Here is a 19,462-nt window from a genome sequence, read left to right on the forward strand (position 1 = left end):
GAAGGCAGACCCATGCGGGAAAGGCCACCCCCATGCTCCCCACCAAGGGCGGGACGCAGCTTCCTGTAGCTTTCCAAAGCCAGCCATGCAACGAAATCTTACCTCATCTTCCCTCAGGTTCCGGGCAAGCTTCCCGAACCTTTCCTTAAAAAAAAATCTGGACAGAGCAAAATTTCGCCCGATAACATTAAAATGTTCACACGTAGAAAAGAGCAAGGTACCCAGAGCAAAAACTGAGGAAGGCTGGGTCTGACTCAGTCATCGTGTGAGCCGATTTCAGGAAAAGAACTTGGATGCAATGAGATCAGATAGCAGTTGAGATTGAGCTCAACAGTCTGGGTTTAAATACAGGCTCACCCACTTACTGATCACTTGACCTTGGACAGCTTTGTACAGTTTGTGAATCAGAGGTCTGTGACTCAGTTTTCCGATCTACAAAACAAGGATTAAAATAGTATGTACCCCTGAGTATGGCAGAAGTGAAATCTCACCTGTCACAATAGGACCTGGCATACAGTAAGTGCTCAATAATGTACTACCATTGGGAAAGACTGAGGCAGAAGGAGAAGGGGACGACAGAGGGTGAGATGGCTGGATGGCATCGCCGACTCGATGGACGGGAGTCTGAGTGAACTCCGGGAGTTCGTGATGGACCGGGAGGCCTGGCGTGCTGCAGTCCATGGGGTCACAAAGAGTCGGACACGACTGCACGACTGAACAGCAGTTATTGGTCTCACCTACTTTGTTAGACAGGAGTGAAAAGCACCCTGACAAGACCTCCTGATCTCTCCCACGCCCAGGAGATCCCTCTGACGCCCGTCTTCACGGACACCGTGACGTTCCGCATCGCTCCGTGGATCATGACCCCCAACATCCTGCCTCCAGTGTCGGTGTTTGTGTGCTGGTAAGCGGTAGGCACAGTGCAGACAGGCCAGGCGGCTGGAGCTGGGGCTTCAGGAGGTGAGAGACCTGGGTCAGGTCACGCTCGTTGCTTCTCGGCTGCGTGACCTTGAGCACTAACGTGACCTCTCTGTGCCTCTGTTTCTCTGAGATGGTGACATCTCAGAGTCTCTGCGAGGATTAAGTGGGGTGAAGCAGGCAAAGCATTTGTCAAGGTCCTGGAGCAGTTTTTGTGCTCTAAAAGCGATAGCTGCGTTTTCTTTCCCACATCTTTTGGGCCTGTGCTGTCCATGTCCTGAGCCCATCCCCTGCCTCCGGGTTAGGTTAGCTGTTTCTTGGAAATCTGGGAGTCAGAGGTGGAAGGCTTTCAGGAGGCGGGGTGAGAATTCCCCTCCTCGCTTTGTTCATGACCGTGGCAGACACTGCAGGAAGGGCTGAGTTTGCACGGCCCTTGACTCCAGCAGCCTCTGCACAGGTGAGCACAGAGGGGCTTCACCTGCCCAGCAGGGCCCAGCCCAGGGGCCCGCTGCCGCGCCTCCCCCATGGCGGGCCTGTGCCTCCTCACGCTCCCTCCTGGTCTCTCCCTCTTGCCCACGCTTCTCAGCATGAAGGACAACTACCTGTTCCTGAAAGAGGTGAAGAACCTGGTGGAGAAAACCAACTGCGAACTGAAGGTCTGCTTCCAGTACATGAACCGGGGGGACCGCTGGATCCAGGTGAGGCCCCCAGGCTGGGAAGGACGCGGCTCAGGACTCAGGCAAGAGGGGCAGCTTAGTGTCAGCACCCTGGCAGCAGCTGCTCCGCACGTGTGAATTCTATGTCAGATCACGCGTGTGCGTGTGCACAGGGACATAAACGCACCAGGCGGCTCACTGCAGCTTCTTAGAGGGGCGGAGACTGAAGCAACGGAGACATCCGTCCGTGGGGAGGGGCGACTGCGTGACCGGTTGCCTCTCGGTGGAGCACCCTACAACAGCCAAAGAGGAGCCCATCTGTGAATACAGCATGGCTCTCGAGTTAAGGTGTTCCTTGCAGGAAGATGCACACAGGATGTTACCGGCTTTTTACAGCGGGGTCAGTGAGTGCAAGCACACCAGGGGCCTGCAGAGCCTCTGAGGAAGGCTGCATAAGAAACTCCTGCCGTCGTATGCGAGGGACCGGGGAGGCAGCTGGAGTTCCCTGGAGGCCCCCTGGGCTCACTGGATGGCTCTTCCCACTGTCCCCACAGGATGAAATCGAGTTTGGCTACATCGAGGCCCCGCACAAAGGCTTCCCCGTGGTGCTGGACTCCCCCAGAGACGGAAACCTGAAGGATTTCCCGGTGAAGCAGCTCCTGGTGAGAGGCTGAGGGCCGCCTTGCCGGATGGGGTCGGGGTGCAGCCCGGGGCTGCAGGGCAGAGCAGTGGGGAGGCCTCGGGCACCCCTCTGTCCCCGGGAGTCTCAGGCAAGAACCCCGGAACGGGTTGCCGTTCCTTCTCCAGGGAATCTTACGGACCCAGGGATTGAACCCGGGTCTCCTGTGTTGCAGGCGGACTCTTTACCGTCTGAGACACCGGGAAGCCCCTTGGCAAATTAGTCTGTTGCTTCCATCTTCTCATCTGCAGAATGGGTCATTGGGATAGTAACCTCCAACATCCCTTCCTGCTCTCATAACTGATTCTATGGGAGACAGAGATCTGCCCCTGCCCCCACCTCCAACTTGCAACAAAATACATTTCAAGGAGGAAACTTATAAGCAGTTGTTGGAAAGCCTGGTTCCAACTTCAAAGCTCAGTAAGGCTGTGATTTTTTAGTTCATGAGTTTTTAAAAAAGCAATCTAACCCCCACCCTTGATCCTAGAGGTCATTACCACTCTCTTTTTATGCCCTCAACAACCAATTGGATGAGGACAGAACCCAACTCAGTCTTCCTTGTCCTGACCTTCTGCCCTGAATAGGCAAGGAGAGCTTGGCTGGAGCATAAAATGTAGGTTAGGGGTCTTTCCCAAAGTAACATGCAGGACAGCCTCCCTGAGACATCAGAGCTGCTCAGAGGCAGCCCTTAGCCAAGTCCGCACCTGCTGCTTGAGAACACTCACTAACCTTGTCCCTCATCACAGGAGATGGCAGGGCCATGAGCACACGGCTCTGGAACGCCAGATGGAGCTGGCCTCGAGTCCCAGTTCCGCCCCTTAGCAGCAGCGTGGCCTTGGGCAAGCAACTTAACCTCCTCAGGCCTCAGTGTGCTCGTCTGTGAAACGGGGATTGGAATGGCATCCGTCTCACAGACTTGCTGCAAAGACCGAAGGCGTGATCTAAGACTCCCATGCTGCTCCGACACAAGGACTATTATTAGCTGCTGTTCTGGTTCTCATTCCCCAGCCCTGGACACCGTCCTCAGTATGGACTGTCCACTTCCTCCAACACGAGGGGCAGTCACACCGTTCAGCAGTTGCCACAGGCCTGAGAGCTGAGGCCTCAGATCCTGTTCTCACTTTCTTCCTGGGTCGCCACTGCCTGCAGTGTTCTCGGCTGGCCTGGTACCAGTGCCCTGGGCTGCGTTGTTCCTGGAGGCCCGGGCCAAGCCCGGCTCTGTGCTGCGTGCCTGCCCCCCGCCCCCTGTGTGAGGCTATAAAAGCCCAGCTGCCCCAGCCTCTGGCAGATCACACCTTGCCGTCTGGGGCTCCCAGGAGAGAAAGCGCTAAGCTGCAGCCATTCACCCCTCTGGGCACAGCTGTCCCTTGAGCCTCTGAGCTGGGCCAGAATAAGCCACGTCTTCTCACTCTATGATTTTTATTAGCAAGGATGTCTGTTGGACAAGCTTCGTTCCAGCCCCAGTGCAAGCTCTGAAGCAAGATCCCTACCTTTTTACCAAAAAAAAAAAAAATCATGAAAGGAAACTTAAAATTCAGGGAGTCACAGGGGCTTTACCATACTCATTATGGGGGTTGTATCATGTAATTCCAGTCTGTTAGAGCTCTGTGCTAAGAAGGAGTCTGAGGCTGCATCTGGGCTCAGTGAACACACATGGTTGGTTGGGGCTAGATTGAAATTGTATGTTACTTATCTGACGTTCTTGCATGTTTGGCCAGCTTTCACTTGGTAAGATCATAGTAACAAACAGCCCCCATCCGTCAATAGCTAACATCAGCAAAGGTCCGTTGCTTGCTCACATCAGCAGAGGAACAGGGATGTCAATGGCACAAAACAAGGACCAATCATGAAATCACCAGTATTTCTCTGTGTTTAAGAAATAGAGACGGATGTAGAGACACAGATGTGCACGCATGCACACACACACACACACACACACACACACACACACACGCTCATACCGACGTGCTCACAGCCTCCCCATGCCGGGTTCCTGCTCTTCAGCGGGAGTAACAAGCAAATGGGCAACCCCCAGAAGCTAAGTGCTCTCAGGGCCATACCAAAGGTGGTGAAAAGTGGTCCTCAGAGGGTGGCTGGGCTGGGACTGAGGGCTCCTGGCCACGGGGGACTAACCACAGGTGTGTGCCCCCTGCCCAGGGCCCAGACTTTGGCTATGTAACCCGGGAGCCACTCTTTGAGACTGTCACCAGCCTGGATTCCTTCGGGAACCTGGAGGTCAGTCCACCAGTGACCGTGGATGGCAAGACATACCCGCTGGGCCGGATCCTCATCGGGAGCAGCTTCCCTCTGTAAGAGAAGCCAGGGAGGGGCTGGTGGGGTGGGGGGGGGTTGGGGGGTAGCGGTTGTTTCTGTCGGAGCAGACTGGGTTGCTCCAACATGGAGTGATTGGCTGGGAGAATTAACCTGCCCATGACTGACAAGATATAGACATTCTTGGAAAGAAAATCAAGTTAGCCTTTACATCTTAGTGTGAATTAGGATCTAACATGAAGTGAAGTGAAGTCGCTCAGTCTTGTCTGACTCTTTGCGACCCCATGGACTGTAGCCTACCAGGCTCCTCTGTCCATGGGATTTTCCAGGCACGAATACTGGAGTGGGTTGCCATTTCCTCCTTCAAGAGATTTTCCCGACCCAGGAATCGAACCCAGGTCTCCCGCATGGTAGGCAGACGCCTTACCGTCTGAGCCACCAGGAAAGAAACTAAGTAAATGACCCTCTTCCCCAAATGGGAGGGTATATGATGAGATTATAAATAAGGTGGGGAAGGGGTGCAGGAGTTGGAGGATGAGTGGGGGTCTCGGCAATATAGAAAACAAACGTGGGAGCAAGCAGCCAAGTGAGATACTTCTGGGTGCTAACATGCAGTGAGGAAGATAAAGCAGGTACAGACAGAACAAGGAAGAGTAAGGTGAAGTAGGAGACATAGACGGGCCCAGATCAAAAACGAATCTTCCAGCCACTGTAAAGATCTTGGGTTATAGTGTAAGGGTAATGGGCAGATTGAAGACCTCAGGGAGTGTAGAAGTCAAGAAGGGCTTCCTGGAAGAGGCGTCACTTGATGGAAGACTGAAAGTGAGATGTTACTCGCAAAGAGGGACATAGGCAGGGGCAGATTGTGCAACGTTGCCTGAGCCTTAGCCCCTCCAGCAGTCCAAGAAGGACCCCTGGGCACAGAAGCTGGCCTCCCTGTACCCACTGACACCCTCAGGGCCTAAAGGCCAGGCTCCATGCCCTTCACACACACCGTGGCTGCAGCTGACACTTCCTTATTCCCCCCTGGACTCAACTGCCTTTCTGGCTGGGCAGTGTCTCTGCAACTCAGGTTCCTTCTCATGACTTTTCTGCTGATGCCACGCTGGATCCAGGCTGGGTTCCAGGGGCTGAACTCCTGCAAGCCCTCTGGCGAGACAGGCACCACGGGCAACCTTCTGAAGAACTGCCCCCTCCCAACCCCACCCAGGTCCGGTGGTCGGAGGATGACCAGGGTGGTGCGGGACTTCCTGCAGGCCCAGCAGGTCCAGGTGCCCGTGGAGCTCTACTCAGACTGGCTGACCGTGGGCCACGTGGATGAGTTCGTGACCTTCGTCCCCATCCCAGGCACCAAGGTGAGCTGACCTCTGAGGCTGGAGCGGGGAGGCTGGTGCGGAACCCCTGTACTACCAGCTGTTGTCAGCAGCGGGGTATCTAGTAGAAATGGACTGTACAGAGGAAGGAGGAAGGAGGCTGAAGCTGGTTTGTATGTTGTTGCTGTGGCCAGTAAATGTTTAACCCAATAAATCTGAAATTTTAGCATTTCAACATGTAATCATTATAAAAATTAATAATGAGAGGTTTTACGTTCTTTTTTCATACCAAGCATTCAGAATCTGGTGTATGCTTTATTCCTCACACATCTCCACTAAGACCAGCAGCACTTGAAGTGTCCAATAACCCCACAGGGCTGGCGGCCACGGTACTGGCCGTAATGCCCTGGAGAGCAATGGCCTATGGGCCTGGGGCCCTAGAGAGAGTCTTTCGTTTTCTGAAATGCAAAGAAATGTCTGCAACTTAATAACCCTGTAAATCTGGAGCAAATGGCCGGGCCTCTTGGCCCCTTGGAGATGCTCTCCCTCTCTGTCCAAGGTCACCTTTTACTCTGAGCTTCGACTCGACGGCGTTGCTGAGGCAGGAAAATTTCTGTGGCAGGAAGGGTGAAAATACTCCTCTGAAATAGAGAAATCCTGCCAGGCAGCCTTCGCCACTCGGTGTGGGTGGCTGAGACAATGTGCAGGCAGGGCCCCGGGTCTTCAGGGCGGGAGCCCCCCACGCAGCTCGGCCACCTGCCCTCTGCTGACCGGCCGGCCGGACGGTCTCTCGCAGAAATTCCGGATGCTCATGGCCAGCACCTCAGCCTGCTACAAGCTCTTCAGAGAGAAGCAGAAGGAGGGCCACGGGGAGGCCATCATGTTCAAAGGTGAGTGCCCACGGGGCCCTGGCAGCGAGCCAGGCCCCCAGGGGGCCTTTGGGAGGATGGGGCTGGTAAGCGCTTTGTCCCGGACAGCCAGCTCCACTTCCGGTCGTCCAGCCCGCTCTGAGGCCGTGGGGTCATCCTGGTGGGAGGCGGCCCTGGCCTCTGTGGGCCTCGCGGTCGTCACCCCCACCTCAAGCCGCCCACCACCCCTTATGACCCTCGACAGTGGCCTGTGGTTCTTCGGGACATGGTGTGGGACACTTCAAATGGCACCAGCCCCGAGGAGAGTTAAATGGTTCAAAACCAAAGTGCCATCTGCACTCGGGGACCTTGCGCTTTGGAAACGAAGCTAGAGAAGAGCGTACATCCTGCAGTTTAGGGGCAGGAAGAAGAGCAGAGCTGACGACGCAATGCAGGACGGCTTCACCACGAGTCCCGGAGCGAGAAACCGTCTGCTTAATTCAGACACGTAATTGAGACAGACAGACTGGGAGGAGCTTTGCTCTTAAATTAACCGTGGAAACAAAGGGAGCTGATCAGGTGGATTCAGTGAGGCGCCATGACAGTTTCTTAAGTGTTTTTCGTAAATTAGTTGTTGTCACTTTTCAGGTTGGCATCTCTAATCCACCTGATGCCAAGAGTGTATCCCTCAGACTGGTTGATACTTAGTTACATGACCACCCTCCATGTCCAAAGGCAGCGTTCCTGATGGTGACTAGTGTCTGGGACAGACAAGATAAGACCACTATCCTTTTTTAATTCCCACCGATAGGAACTTTTTAGGTTGGCAGGCATGAGTCTCAACTTTCTGAAAGCTTCTTTCTATATTAACCCCTCAAAGCCCCCCATAGGGCACAGGAGCTGTTATCTCTGTACAGATGCGTCCAAGGGGTTGGAGACCGCTCAGCAGCAGCCCCCATCTGTTTGCCACTAACAAGCTGCACAACTAGGAAACGCAGTGGACCAGCATCAGACACGGAAGAAAGGAGTCAATAGCTGGGCTCTGCAGTCTGGCTTCCTGGTCTGCTTACGGGCTCAGCCACCAGCTGTAAGGCCTCGGATGAGTCAGGGAGCGTCTCTGTGCCTCCGCTTCTTCATCTTTAATGCTGGAAGCTACCTGATAGAGATGGGGGGAGACTATTGAGCTACTGCGGTGAATTTCCAGACGGCTCCCTGCTACATAGCGGGTGCTCCCTAAGCGTTGGGGGTCACCAATCAGAAACCACACAGGCCCCCACGAGCGGACAGGAGATAGATGCAGGCCCAGCACAGCACGGGGGCAGGCGTGAGGCGGGCCTGAAACAGGAGGGCATCGCTGCCTGGCCCCCTGCTTCTGCCACCCTCCCCCTGGCCCGCTTCTCATCCTTGGAAGGAGGTCGCTTCTGCCACCCGCCCCCTGGCCTGCTTCTCATCCTTGGAAGGAGGTCGCTTCTGCCACCCCCCCCCCCCTGGCCCGCTGCTCGTCCTTGGAAGGAGGTCGCTTCTGCCACCCTCCCCCTGGCCCGCTGCTCGTCCTTGGAAGCAGGCCTCTTGTGCCACCCCACCCTCGGGCCAGAGAGAGAGCAAGGCAGCGGCCCCCCTCTTCCCTGGCCCTAGTGACATGGCCAGCCCTGGGGAAAGAAGCGTCCGCAGGGGCTGCCCTCCCACGCTCCTGCCTGTTCCTGCTCCATCGGCCTCGTCCTGAGAGAGCCCAGAAGCTGAGAGTCTTGGCAAAGAAGAGCACGAGGCAGGACATAGACCATCCCCTGTCCTCTCACCCCCACAGGCCTGGGCGGGATGAGCAGCAAGCGCATCACCATCAACAAGATTCTGTCCAATGAGAGCCTCGTGCAGGAGAACCAGTACTTCCAGGTGAGCGCGGGCTGGGCCTTGTGGGAGGGAAGAGGCTGCGCCTGTCACAGCCTTGGGGCCGCCCTAGGGGATGGCGGCCCGCCTGCCTGACTTACTCCCTACTGGAAGCTGAGTGTGTGACAGCGGTGGGAGGTGCAGGCCAGCAGAGGCCAGAAGCAGACAGGAGACCTGGGAAGGAAGATGTACCAAGCGGTGCTCAAGAGCCGAAGTTTCTGTAAGGCTAGAGCCCACAACATTTGGGGGAGACCCACAGACACCAAAATACGAAAACTACAGACCTACTTCCAGGAAAACTCTTATATGAAGATATGCCCTGAAGTTTTATTTTTTAGGGGTCACAGATTCCTGAAGTTTTCTCTCTATGGATGAATCCTACTTTCTGAATTCCTAAATCTCAAAATTATATCCAGAAGTAGAAACCAGTCAACAGGGTCCTATTTAGTTGAATTAGATCTCTGTTTGCATGGGCATATTTAAAGCACCAAGTTTAAAAAAAAACTCGGACATATTGAGACAAAAGGGCACGATTGGCTCATACAAGTGGAAAGTTCGACAGTGGCGTGGATTTCAGGCGTAGGCTCATCAGGGCTCTGGCTCCATCCCTGCACTTCTTGGGCTCTGCAGGCACCCTCCTGGCAGAAGCTTAGTTGCAGCAGTTCAAGGTGGTCCATCCACCCCCCATACCTCCACAAAGAGAGAGGTCTTACATGCCGCCAACAATTACACAAAAGCTTTGCATTTCACTCTGCGCCAACCTGAACCGATTCTTATAGCCAGAGGAATTTCATATGCTGACTGCCTCAATCCTAGTTTATTGCCCTTGAACTGACCCCTGGAACAAAGAGGCAGGGACACCAGCCGTCTCAAGGAGGCGACAGCTCAACCCAGCGACTGGCTGCTGCATTTCAAGGGGAGGGGTGGAGGGATGCTGGAGAAGCAACCCCAAGTTTCCCAAAGGTCCCCAAACGTCTCACGGCCGGTTGAAAGTTGACTTTATCACAACCCCTCTCTGTTTCACTTTTTGGCATCAGGTAGATCTGAGGTCAGACCACGACCCCTCGCTTTCCGCACTGGGACTCTGGGCCGCTCACTAAGGACTCTGTCTTAGCTTCCCTCGTCTCTAATACTCGAGATGTGTGTGCTCAGTCGCTCAGTTGTGTTCGGCTCTTTGTGACCCATGGACTGTAGTGCAACAGCTTCTCTGTCCATGCGATTTCCCAGGCAAGAGTGCTGGAGTAGGTTGCCGTTTCCTTCTCCAGGGATCTTCCCGACCTGGAGACTGAACCTGAGTCTTGTTAGGCAGATTCTTCACCACCGAGCCACCTGGTCTCCAATAAGGGGATACTAACAGTGTCCACCTCACGAGACTGAGGTTGAGACAAGGAACGTACGTACAGCACTCAGAACCGTACACTTAGGGTGCTCGTACATGTTAGTTTTATTATTATTAATCAAGACCATCGTCACTGTTACTCTTTCCACCTGGGGTGGCCTGAGGATTCAGTGGGACGCTGCATGGCAAGCGCTTAGGGTCTGACTCGTAGTTGGTGATCAGTAAATGAGTGCTGAGTGTCATCGCTGTGAGCTCCTGGTACGAATTCTGTAACTTTCTCGCTTCTCCATTACTCCCAGTGCGGGTGGGAGGGGCATGGGAGAGGTGCCCCGTGCTGGAGGAGCCCTGCACGCTCCCTGGAGTGCTGGGGCCCCGGGTCTGATGCCTCAGGCAGGGCTGAGGTGGACAGAGGTGTCGGGGTGCCCCTCACTCGCCCGCCCTCCCTTCTTCCCCGTCACCCAGCGCTGCCTGGACTGGAACCGTGACATCCTCAAGAAGGAGCTGGGACTGACGGAGCAGGACATCATCGACCTGCCCGCCCTGTTCAAGATGGACAAGAACCACCAGGCCAGGGCCTTCTTCCCAAACATGGTGAGGTGTTGTGGGCTCCGGACCTCACCCAAACTGTCAGTAGGGGCGGGCCAGACTTGGAGGGACCCCTTGCTGAGGCTGGCCGAACGGGAGGCCCAGACCCCAGGCCCGGCTGAGCTGCCGTGTGGCCTCCCACCCCAGCACTCACCCTGCCTGGAGGACTGCTCCTTCTGGTTGCCCCTTGGGATCCTGGGGGAGGCTTCAGCTTAACACAGTGGAAAGTGCTTTGTAAATTCAAAGGCCTTTATAGACGAGAGAGATTCTTGTTATCATAGAGGAGAGTCTTCTAGAGCTAGAAAGAGGTTAAAACACTCACACACAAGAAACACAGCTGCGTGTATACGCACATGAAAACACGCGTTCACGCGTGCAGTGCACACACCGATGCACATGCAGCCGCATGCACACGTGTGTCCACACACACACACGGGGCGGTTGCTAGGCTTTCCATGTAGCTCTGCCATGTATGGAGTGCTGAGCCCCCTCTGAGCCTCCGCTTCCTCATCTGTAAAGTGGGGATACTCACAGTCCCGGATCGCAGGGCTGTTGGACGGCTTGGAGCAGGGCGGGCAGAGCAGGCGCTCAGTGACGGTGACTGCCGCCCCCCTGCCCGTCCCAGGTGAACATGATCGTACTCGACAAGGACCTGGGGATCCCCAAGCCGTTCGGGCCGCAGGTGGAGGAGGTGTGCTGCCTGGAGACGCACGTGCGCTGCCTGCTGGAGCCCCTGGGCCTCTGCTGCACCTTCGTGGACGACATCTCCGCCTACCACAAGTTCCTGGGCGAGGTGCACTGCGGCACCAACGTGCGCCGGAAGCCCTTCGCCTTCAAGTGGTGGCACATGGAGCCCTGACCTGCCCGGGGCTGCTGTGAGCGGGCCGCAGCCCCACGGCTGCCGTGCTGGTGCCGGACCAGCCTCTGTGGTTCTTAGTGTGACTGCAGGATGCCCTTCAGCGATAGCCATCAGGGAACTTGGGGAAAACGTTTGTACTTTCAATTTCACTTTACTTACAGGACCCGGAAGTTGCCTGGCACACTGGGCCACACAGCAAGGTCGTGGGGAAAGAGAGCCCAGGAAACTGGGCCTCTGCTTGCATGCGAGTTGAGGGTGGGGGTCTGGTTTTTCGAGGGCTTTCTCTTTCTTGGTGAATTTTAAATGGGAGAGTGGAAATTTAAAGCGAGGGAAGAGGGGGGAAAAAAGGTAGCCCCAATTGTCAGTTATCAGAATCAACTAAGATCTCTAGAAGAAAGGGCCTCAGTGAGGGGAGGCGGCCTGGCTCCTTACCTGGTCACGTAGCTGGCAGTGTGTTCACTCAAGGTCACCATGTTTGAAGTGAGTACTCAGCAACCAAAGCCGAGTCAGGCGCTTGTATGACAAAAAGGAGGAAACCCAGCTGTCGGGGCTGACACCACAGGGGCCCGGGTGCCCCCGCCCTCCCTGACTTCTCCAGACTCTTCGTACCCCCAGAGCACCCCCTGCCTGGACTGGACTGCGGGCCGCCCCTGAGGGGCCTTCCAGCACTGGGGAGGGGTGTGGGGTATCCGTGCCTTGCCTCCCTCAGAAGGGCCTCAGCACCCACAATGTCATCTCCCCCCGTGACCCTCCACGTGGACCGTCCTGAAAGTAGCTGAACGTTTGGCCAGAGTCTGTGTAGCCCTGATGTGAAAAGCAAGCCAAAAACCCCAGGACCCAGAACCTTCCCCAGTCTTTAGTCTGTTGTCCAAAGCGGAATGAGAGGAGACGGGAAGAGGCTCTGGGACGGCCAGTTTGCCCAGCAGCCGTGCCCCGAGGGCCAAGGCAGCCGGCATGAGGGGATTCTGGGATCCAGGTGTACCTAGAACTGCCGTCATCCTTTGAAATCCACTGCTGTTTGTCCAGGGGGCCACCCCATTTATTCATTCCTTTCCAGGCTGCCAGCAGATCCCCTTGCTTGCCCTCTGCAGTGTAGACACCACTGGCAGCTCCCCACTCCCCGAGGGTCCAATCATCGAGCTTAGACCCTTCGCTGGCAGCAGATTTTATCAGCACAGCCTTCTCCATTTCTGAGATGCTCCTTCTGCCTCATCTTTCTCATGGACCCAGGCTCTCCCAGATGTTTGGGAGTTCCCCACCCCCCGCCCCGACCCCAGCATCCTCATGGCCCCAGAGTTCCATGTGCAAAGATGCCCCAGGGTGAGCTGTGTTACCCATCTTCTCTGCTGGGTTCTTGATTCTCTGGCCGCCCCTGACCCATCTCCTCTCATGGCCTCCACTTCCTGCTCTGATGCCGTCTCTCCAGGCAGCTAGACAAGGACTTCTTCCCCACCAGCCACACTCAGACCTCCCCGCCACAAGACACAATTAAAGACCCACCTCTCCTCTCCAGATGTCAGGCACAAGACATAAAGACCCTGCCCTAACCTCCAGCCCCAACAGCCAGTTCTGGGCCAGATACTGGCCTTAGAGATGGACCGATGATCCCCACTGAAGTTTATTAGTACATGCTGAAAATCCTCTCATTTGGACATAATCAGATTCATTCTCTGGCTCCCACTGAAAAGACTTAGTTTCAGCTTTAAAATTTCCTTTAAGGCCAGCTGACTTCAGAGAATAAGTGAATTATAATTCCACTTCGAGAGTTAAAAAGGAACTGATTTATAACCAATGAAAAGGTTGTAAATTTGGATTCCTGAAGAATGAGATCTTGGATTATTCACTCATTCAGCAAACCTGTATTGTGTGTCTGAGTGCCGGGCACAGTGGTGGGCTCTGAGGGTACAGGGCCCGGTAGCAAGCAGGTTCTGGCCCTTGCCCGTGCCTCCAGGAGGCAGCCACCCACATTTAAATGTCCGCATCTGCCCTTTCAGTGATGCACTCTTTAGAAATACCAGTTCACTATATTCAGGGAATGCACAGGGTGCAGAGCTTCCACAAGTTGCTGTTGCAGTGAAATGAGAGGGGTGGGTCTTCTTTAAACAAGCCTCCTGCCCGTCCAGCTGGGGCCAGTGCCCCCCAGCAGATGGGGCCCCAGTGCCTTCAGAAGCTGCTGTTCCCGCTTTGGGAACAGCGGCTCCTGCCTTTGGGGCCCAAGCCCCAGGTTTCTCCAATCCCAGAGCTGAAGACACCAAGTGCCTATTTGTGAATGTTTATCTGGAGACTTAGAGTTTGCTGTGTGTTTTTGTGCTTGGTTAATGTGTGTGTGGGGCTTTCATTTTTTCTTTTTTAGTCTGCCTTAAGGGGAAGCGCGCACTTCCCGTGTGGAGACGGTGTGTATTTCTGGATTTTTCTAAGGCTCTCCCCATCAGTAAGTTAGCAGTTGCTGATGACTCTGAAGCCCCCAGGCCTCAGACGGCCTTCCCCGTCTTGCTTGCCCACCCGTGTGACTGCCCTTGCCGTGGATATCCCCCCAGCATCCCTGGGCTTGTGATTCTTTCCCACCCACCACCTTCTATAAACATAGGCCTAGAATACACTCCCGTGTTGCAAAACTCAGCCAAGGTCCTGTTTCGATCTTTACTTTGAAATCTTTTAAATAAGAGAGCAGAGGGTATTGTGAAGATGACGAGAGGCGGGGCATGGTTTCAACTTTCTGGACGAGAGGCGATGCTGGAGATGGCGACATGTTGGGAAAGAGCCTGATTAAGCAGCAACAAAATAAATGGTCGGAGGGAAGTCCTGTGGCTGCTGGTGTGATGTTCATGGTTGCTTCATGGCCACACACGGGCCCTCTCCTGGCCCTGTGGTCGCTGCCCTTCTACACACACAACCAGGGGTCTCAGGAAGGGTACCCCGAGGGTTTGGAATCCCACACAGTCGATGGATGTGTAGTACCTGGCCACCACCCAAGGTCAAGACCAACACCCACAATAAAGTCTGACTGTTTTCTGGTGGGTTCCCCAGAAGGAAAGCCAAAGGTGAGCTTTTGGGAACAAGTGACTTATTAAGGAAATGCCTCCCTGAGAAACCAGGAAGGGAGCGCAGGGAGCAGGACCAGAAAAGGGAAGAGGCCAAGAGTGTGATTTCAGATGTAGCCTCAGCCTGGTCACAGGAGGGCTCTGAGCAGAAGTGGCAGCTCAGTCATTCCATCTGGGGCCAAGTCTCACAACCTACACCAGTCAGTCACTGGCCGTGGGGACTTGAACTCTGAACGGGCAAGGGGGTCCCTGGAGCCCACCGGCAATCATCTGAAGGGGGTCACAGCTGTAGTTTTGTGTTTTGCCATGCCTCTCGGCTTGCGGGATCTTAGTTCCCTGACCAGAGATTGAACCCGCACCCCCAGTGGCTGTAAAAGCATAGGGTCCCAACCCCTGGATGGCCAGGGAATTGCCCACAGCTTGTGCTTTTTAGCAGAGGAGTCCCAGGAGCTGGGGGATGGGTTCCCAGAACAAGAAAGGGATCTGGGCAAAGCGCCAGTGTGCCCACTGCTCTGAGTGATAACATATTCTCATAATGTGGAGTTGTCGCACAGGATGTACGATTTAACCCATGGCATAAAACCCATAGGCTTCCCTGGTGGCTCAGACAGTAAAGAATCTTCCTGCAAGGGGGGAGGCCTGGGTTCGATCCCTGGGTTGGGAAGATCCCCTGGAGGAGGGCATGGCCACTCACTCCAGTATTCTTGCCTGAAGAATCCCATGAACAGAGAAGCCTGGCAGGCTACAGTCTGTGGGGTTGCAAAGAGTCAGACATGACTGAGCGACTAAGCACACACACATAAATCCATAGCCATGATCAACAAGGTCTTTGTGAGTAAGTTCCTAAGGCCCTAAAATAGGATCACCTAGTTGGTTGCTGAAACTGGAAGCCACTTGCAAGCTCTTTGGGATGCACCTGGGGGCTTCTTACCTCTCAGCCCCATCTTGGGTTTCTGGACAGATGTTCTGGTGCAAAATTAAAATCTCCAGCTCTCTTATTCCTGGACTTCACCCACAGGTCCAGCCCTCTGAGGTCATTCTTCTCCTTTGTACCCAACTAGCATTGCTGGAGCCCATCCTCGACGGGGGTTTCCTGACTCACCTATGTCGGGAACTCCCCAAGGGACGCTAGTGTACTGAATCCATCCTGCTGGTGTCTTCACATCTTGGCCACTCACTCACCTCAGAATTTCTGAAAGTCATCCGGAGACTTCCAATAGAAACAGTGCAAGCCACATATGTAATTTTAAGTTTCCTGGTAGCCACATTTTTAAAAGTGAAAAACAGGTGCAGTTAATTTAATAATGTCTTCTTTATAGCAGTATATCCAAATTACTATCATTTCAATAGGTAATCAAATTTTTAAAATATTAGTGAAATATTTCACGTTCTCTTTTTTGGTAGTAAGTCCTTGAAAGCTAAAATATATTTTATGTTTAAATCACATCTCTCTTAAGACTAGCCACATTTTAAGCATTCAGTAGCCACAAGTGGCTACCATATTGGGCTTCCTTGGTAGCTGGGGGTAAAGAGTCTGCCTGCAATGCAAGAGATGCGGATTTGATCCCTAGATGGGGAAGATCCCCTGGAGGAGGGCATGGCAACCCACTCCATTATTCTTGCCAGGAAAATCCCATGGATAGAGGAGCGTGGTGGGCTACAGTCAGGTTTGCAAAGGGTCGTACATGACTGAAGTGACTGAGTGCAAGCTTGGGCACAGCTACCATATAGGATGGCAGAGTTATAGAATCATCTCTACCAGGCTGAGTCCCAGTTGTAGAAATAGGTACATTCCTTAAACCCTCAGAATCCAGCTAGACTGACTGCAATGGCTAACAAAAGTTGATTGTATAATACCAAAAAGAGAAATAGAAGATAGATATCAGCCCTCCTTGGCCCTCATGTGCAGCATCTCGCCCCTACAGAAGGTTCTCTTGCCTGGATCATGGCTGCTGCGATGTTGCCAGGACTGGCCTCTCGACAAAGGGAGTGCCCTTGGCCAAGTCCCCTCTTCTCACGTCAGGAAGAGAATCCCCACCAGCACTGTGGAAAGGGAAAACCTAACTCCCTCACCTCCAGCCTCCTTCCTGTCACCATTCTCTGGGATACAACCTGATTCTGCATTTTAATATGTCTTCTGTTCCCAGGTAAGGGGCATTGGGGTCGTCATTATATCAGCCTCTTCATTCCAGATGGGATCTCATCCACACCCTGGCATAGCCAGAAGCCTGTGGAAGTGGAATCCCTCCTCCCCAAGCAAAAGAGCAGCCAGGGATAAACTCTGCCTGCCCAGGAGGACTTATCCAGGATCCTCGTCCAAGGGGCCTCAGCTCCAAGGGGCTGATGGCAGTGTTACTGATAATACAGTGTGGTGATACCAAATGACGGCATGTGGTATCTCTCCTCCAGCTGGACAACCAGATAAAAGACATATTCATGCAGAAAGCCCAGCTCTGCAGCCTTGTCTCAAGCCTGGATGATGTGAGCAATGTGATTTTCACCTGTGGCTCACTCCCCAGCCAACTGGGTTCCTGTTCAGCCCTGACCTTGTGCGCACCAGGACCCAGAGACCCCACAGAGACGGAGACAGAACTGTGTGTGAGTGTCTCCTGAGGAGGTACAGGTCAGCAGTGGCCTGCTGCAGGGACAGGGGCTCTGGGTGCAGCAGACCTGGGTGTGGCACAAGCCCTCTTGGAGGAGGTCGCCAGTAACCCCATCATAGAGCTGCCAGAACTTACACAGGACTGGGGACACAGACTCTTGGAGGGCACACACAGAACCTTGTGCAAACCAGGACCCAGGAGAAAGCAGCAGGGACCCCACAAGAGACTGACCCAGACTTGCCCATGAGCATCCAGGAGTCGCTGGTGGAGGCGTGGGTGGCGGTGGCTGCTGCAGGGTCGGGGGCCCTGAGTGCAGCAGTGTCTGCATGGGGCGTTTTGAAGGAGGTCGCCATTGTCTTCATTATCTCCACCATAGTTTGGCCCCAGGTAAATAACAGGGAGGGAACACAGAAAATTGGATTAGATTTACTGAGCATGGCCTCACCCATCAGAACAAGACGCAGTTTCCCCCTCAGTCAGTCTCTCCCATCAGGAAGCTTCCTTAAGCTTATCCTTCTCCATCAGAGGGTGTCCCTACATGGCATGGCTCATAGTTTCAGTGAGTTAGACAAGGCTGTGGTCCATGCGATGAGATTGCTTAGTTTTCTGTGATTGTGGTTTTCATTCTGTCTGCCCACCAAGGTTGTGTGGAGATGCCCCCGGGGTAGACCTGATGGCATCCCAGACTGACTTAGTTCCATAACACCAGGACCTTGGTTTGATTTGCCCTCTTCTTCTGATGCCTCCCGAGGTGGAGGAGAGTAGCTTTCCCAGAATGTTTCCCAAGCTAGGACTCCTAGGGGAAGTGTGTGAGTTGTAAAGGGACGAACAACAACCAGGATGTCCCTCTTGACTGTCGCCACGCCGGTGTATGTGAGAGCAAAGAGGTGGTGGAGGGCTGGCCAGCGAAGGAAAAGTGGTTTTTGTTCTCGAACTATTAGGGCCATTCCTTCCAGTTCATTTCGACAGATTCCACGAAAGGAATATCTAAGGAGTTGAGACAAAAGCCATCAGAGAGCCTCCTCTGGCCCGCTAAGAGCTAGCGCTACCAAAGGAGGAAGCCTGTTGCACTTCCAGCCTGACCAGACCCTGCAGTTCCCAACCTATGTCCTCAGAAGGCCTCACGGGCTCCAGCAGTGCTTCTCTCCACATAGACAGGAGGCACGGCTGTGACAAAGCCTCCCTTTCAGGTCGCTGACCCCTGGGGCAGGCAGCCAGGAGGGTGACATCTAGCCTGAGAGACGTTCCTGGAGCCAGAGCTCCTCCTCACTCCGTACGCGCTCCTGCAACTTTGGGCTCCTAGCAAGGCCAGGCGCTTCCATACACGGGGTCTAAGTAAAAGTGCATAATAACAGCCTGGATCACAATTCCCGTGAAAGTCTGTGATCCGACAGATTAGGTTAGTAGCTCTAATTCCCCACACAATTACAGAATGGTCAAAGAGATCAGGAAAAGCTGACCGAGAAAGTTCAGTCCACGCGCTTTTCCCATCTCTGCTGCTCCCCTAGCAGGGACCTTGGGTGTCTCTTGGCCTTGGCGGGTTGGCATGAACCCCCAACAAGGCTCCCCTTTTGGGGGCTGCCTTCAGTCATTATGAGGCACCACAAAACTGCATAGCAGGGCTCATCACCTGCTTCACACAGGGCATGTCACTCACTCACACAAGGACACCGAAGAGCTAAAAAGTAAAGCAGACCATGTGTGTACTGAGAAAGCAGGGAGGCTAGAGCTCTGTGTATTCTTACCTTGTCCTGAAGATCCCGGACGAGCCCCCAAGAGGGTAGCTTACGGTGGACAGTGTCGGATCCGTGACCTCCAAAGAAGATTCAACTTCGGGACCAGGGACCAGGTTTGATCACTCAGGAGCTTTTGTGTAGCAGAGTTTTATTAAAGTAAGAAAATGGACAGAGGAAGCTTCTGACAGACATCAGAAGGGGATGGAGAGTGCCCCCCTAACCAGTGTCAGCAAGGGAGCTGTATGCTTTTAAATTAGGTATTAAAATAAATCAAAAGAATGTTTCAAGTTTGTGACAATTTTACGAGACTCACTCCCACAATTTACATTTTAGGATAACAGGATTAGAACTTAACAACAGAAAGATCCTACCAGACCCACTCCCATAATATACATTCTAAGATAACAGGGTTAACTCCAAGGCTTTCAGGAAGGAGAAACTGTCCTCAAGCATTGTTGTTATATAATCCCTAGTACAGAGTTTAAACTGAGTTGTGTAATCATCAGTTCCAGACTTAAAGAAAAAAAAGGTTTTATGTGGCTAAGACTAAGGAATGTAGAGAAAAAAAAAGTTTATCCTTTCCTCCTCCTTGAGAATTCCAGACCCCTATCTCCTCCTGGAGAACCACAGGCCCCTTTTGCCTCCTTGGGGACCCCAGACTTCTTATCAACCTGCCTAGGAATTGACTCTCTCACTCTCACATCCATACCTGACCACAGGAAAACCCATG

General features: G+C 53.8%; 1 protein-coding gene across 6 annotated transcripts in view; it reads left to right on the top strand.

The window, feature by feature from the left end:
• PADI2 (peptidyl arginine deiminase 2) overlaps positions 1–14,159 on the top strand; it is a 56,626-nt gene extending 42,467 nt beyond the window's left edge. For 2 of the 6 annotated variants that reach the window (NM_001430719.1, NM_001430721.1), the window contains 9 exons: positions 750–904; positions 1,505–1,616; positions 2,129–2,236; positions 4,411–4,562; positions 5,735–5,879; positions 6,634–6,727; positions 8,490–8,575; positions 10,371–10,499; positions 11,119–14,159. In NM_001430719.1, the coding sequence (NP_001417648.1) occupies positions 750–904; positions 1,505–1,616; positions 2,129–2,236; positions 4,411–4,562; positions 5,735–5,879; positions 6,634–6,727; positions 8,490–8,575; positions 10,371–10,499; positions 11,119–11,352 (1,215 nt within the window). In that variant the 3' untranslated portion in view covers positions 11,353–14,159. The other 4 variants (NM_001430720.1, NM_001430722.1, XM_010802617.4 and 1 more) reach the window with 3 other exon arrangements.
• The last annotated feature ends 5,303 nt before the right edge of the window (positions 14,160–19,462 follow it).

Source organism: Bos taurus, chromosome 2 (genome assembly GCF_002263795.3).
Source record: "Bos taurus isolate L1 Dominette 01449 registration number 42190680 breed Hereford chromosome 2, ARS-UCD2.0, whole genome shotgun sequence".
In the NCBI taxonomy this organism is placed as follows: Eukaryota; Metazoa; Chordata; class Mammalia; order Artiodactyla; family Bovidae; genus Bos; species Bos taurus.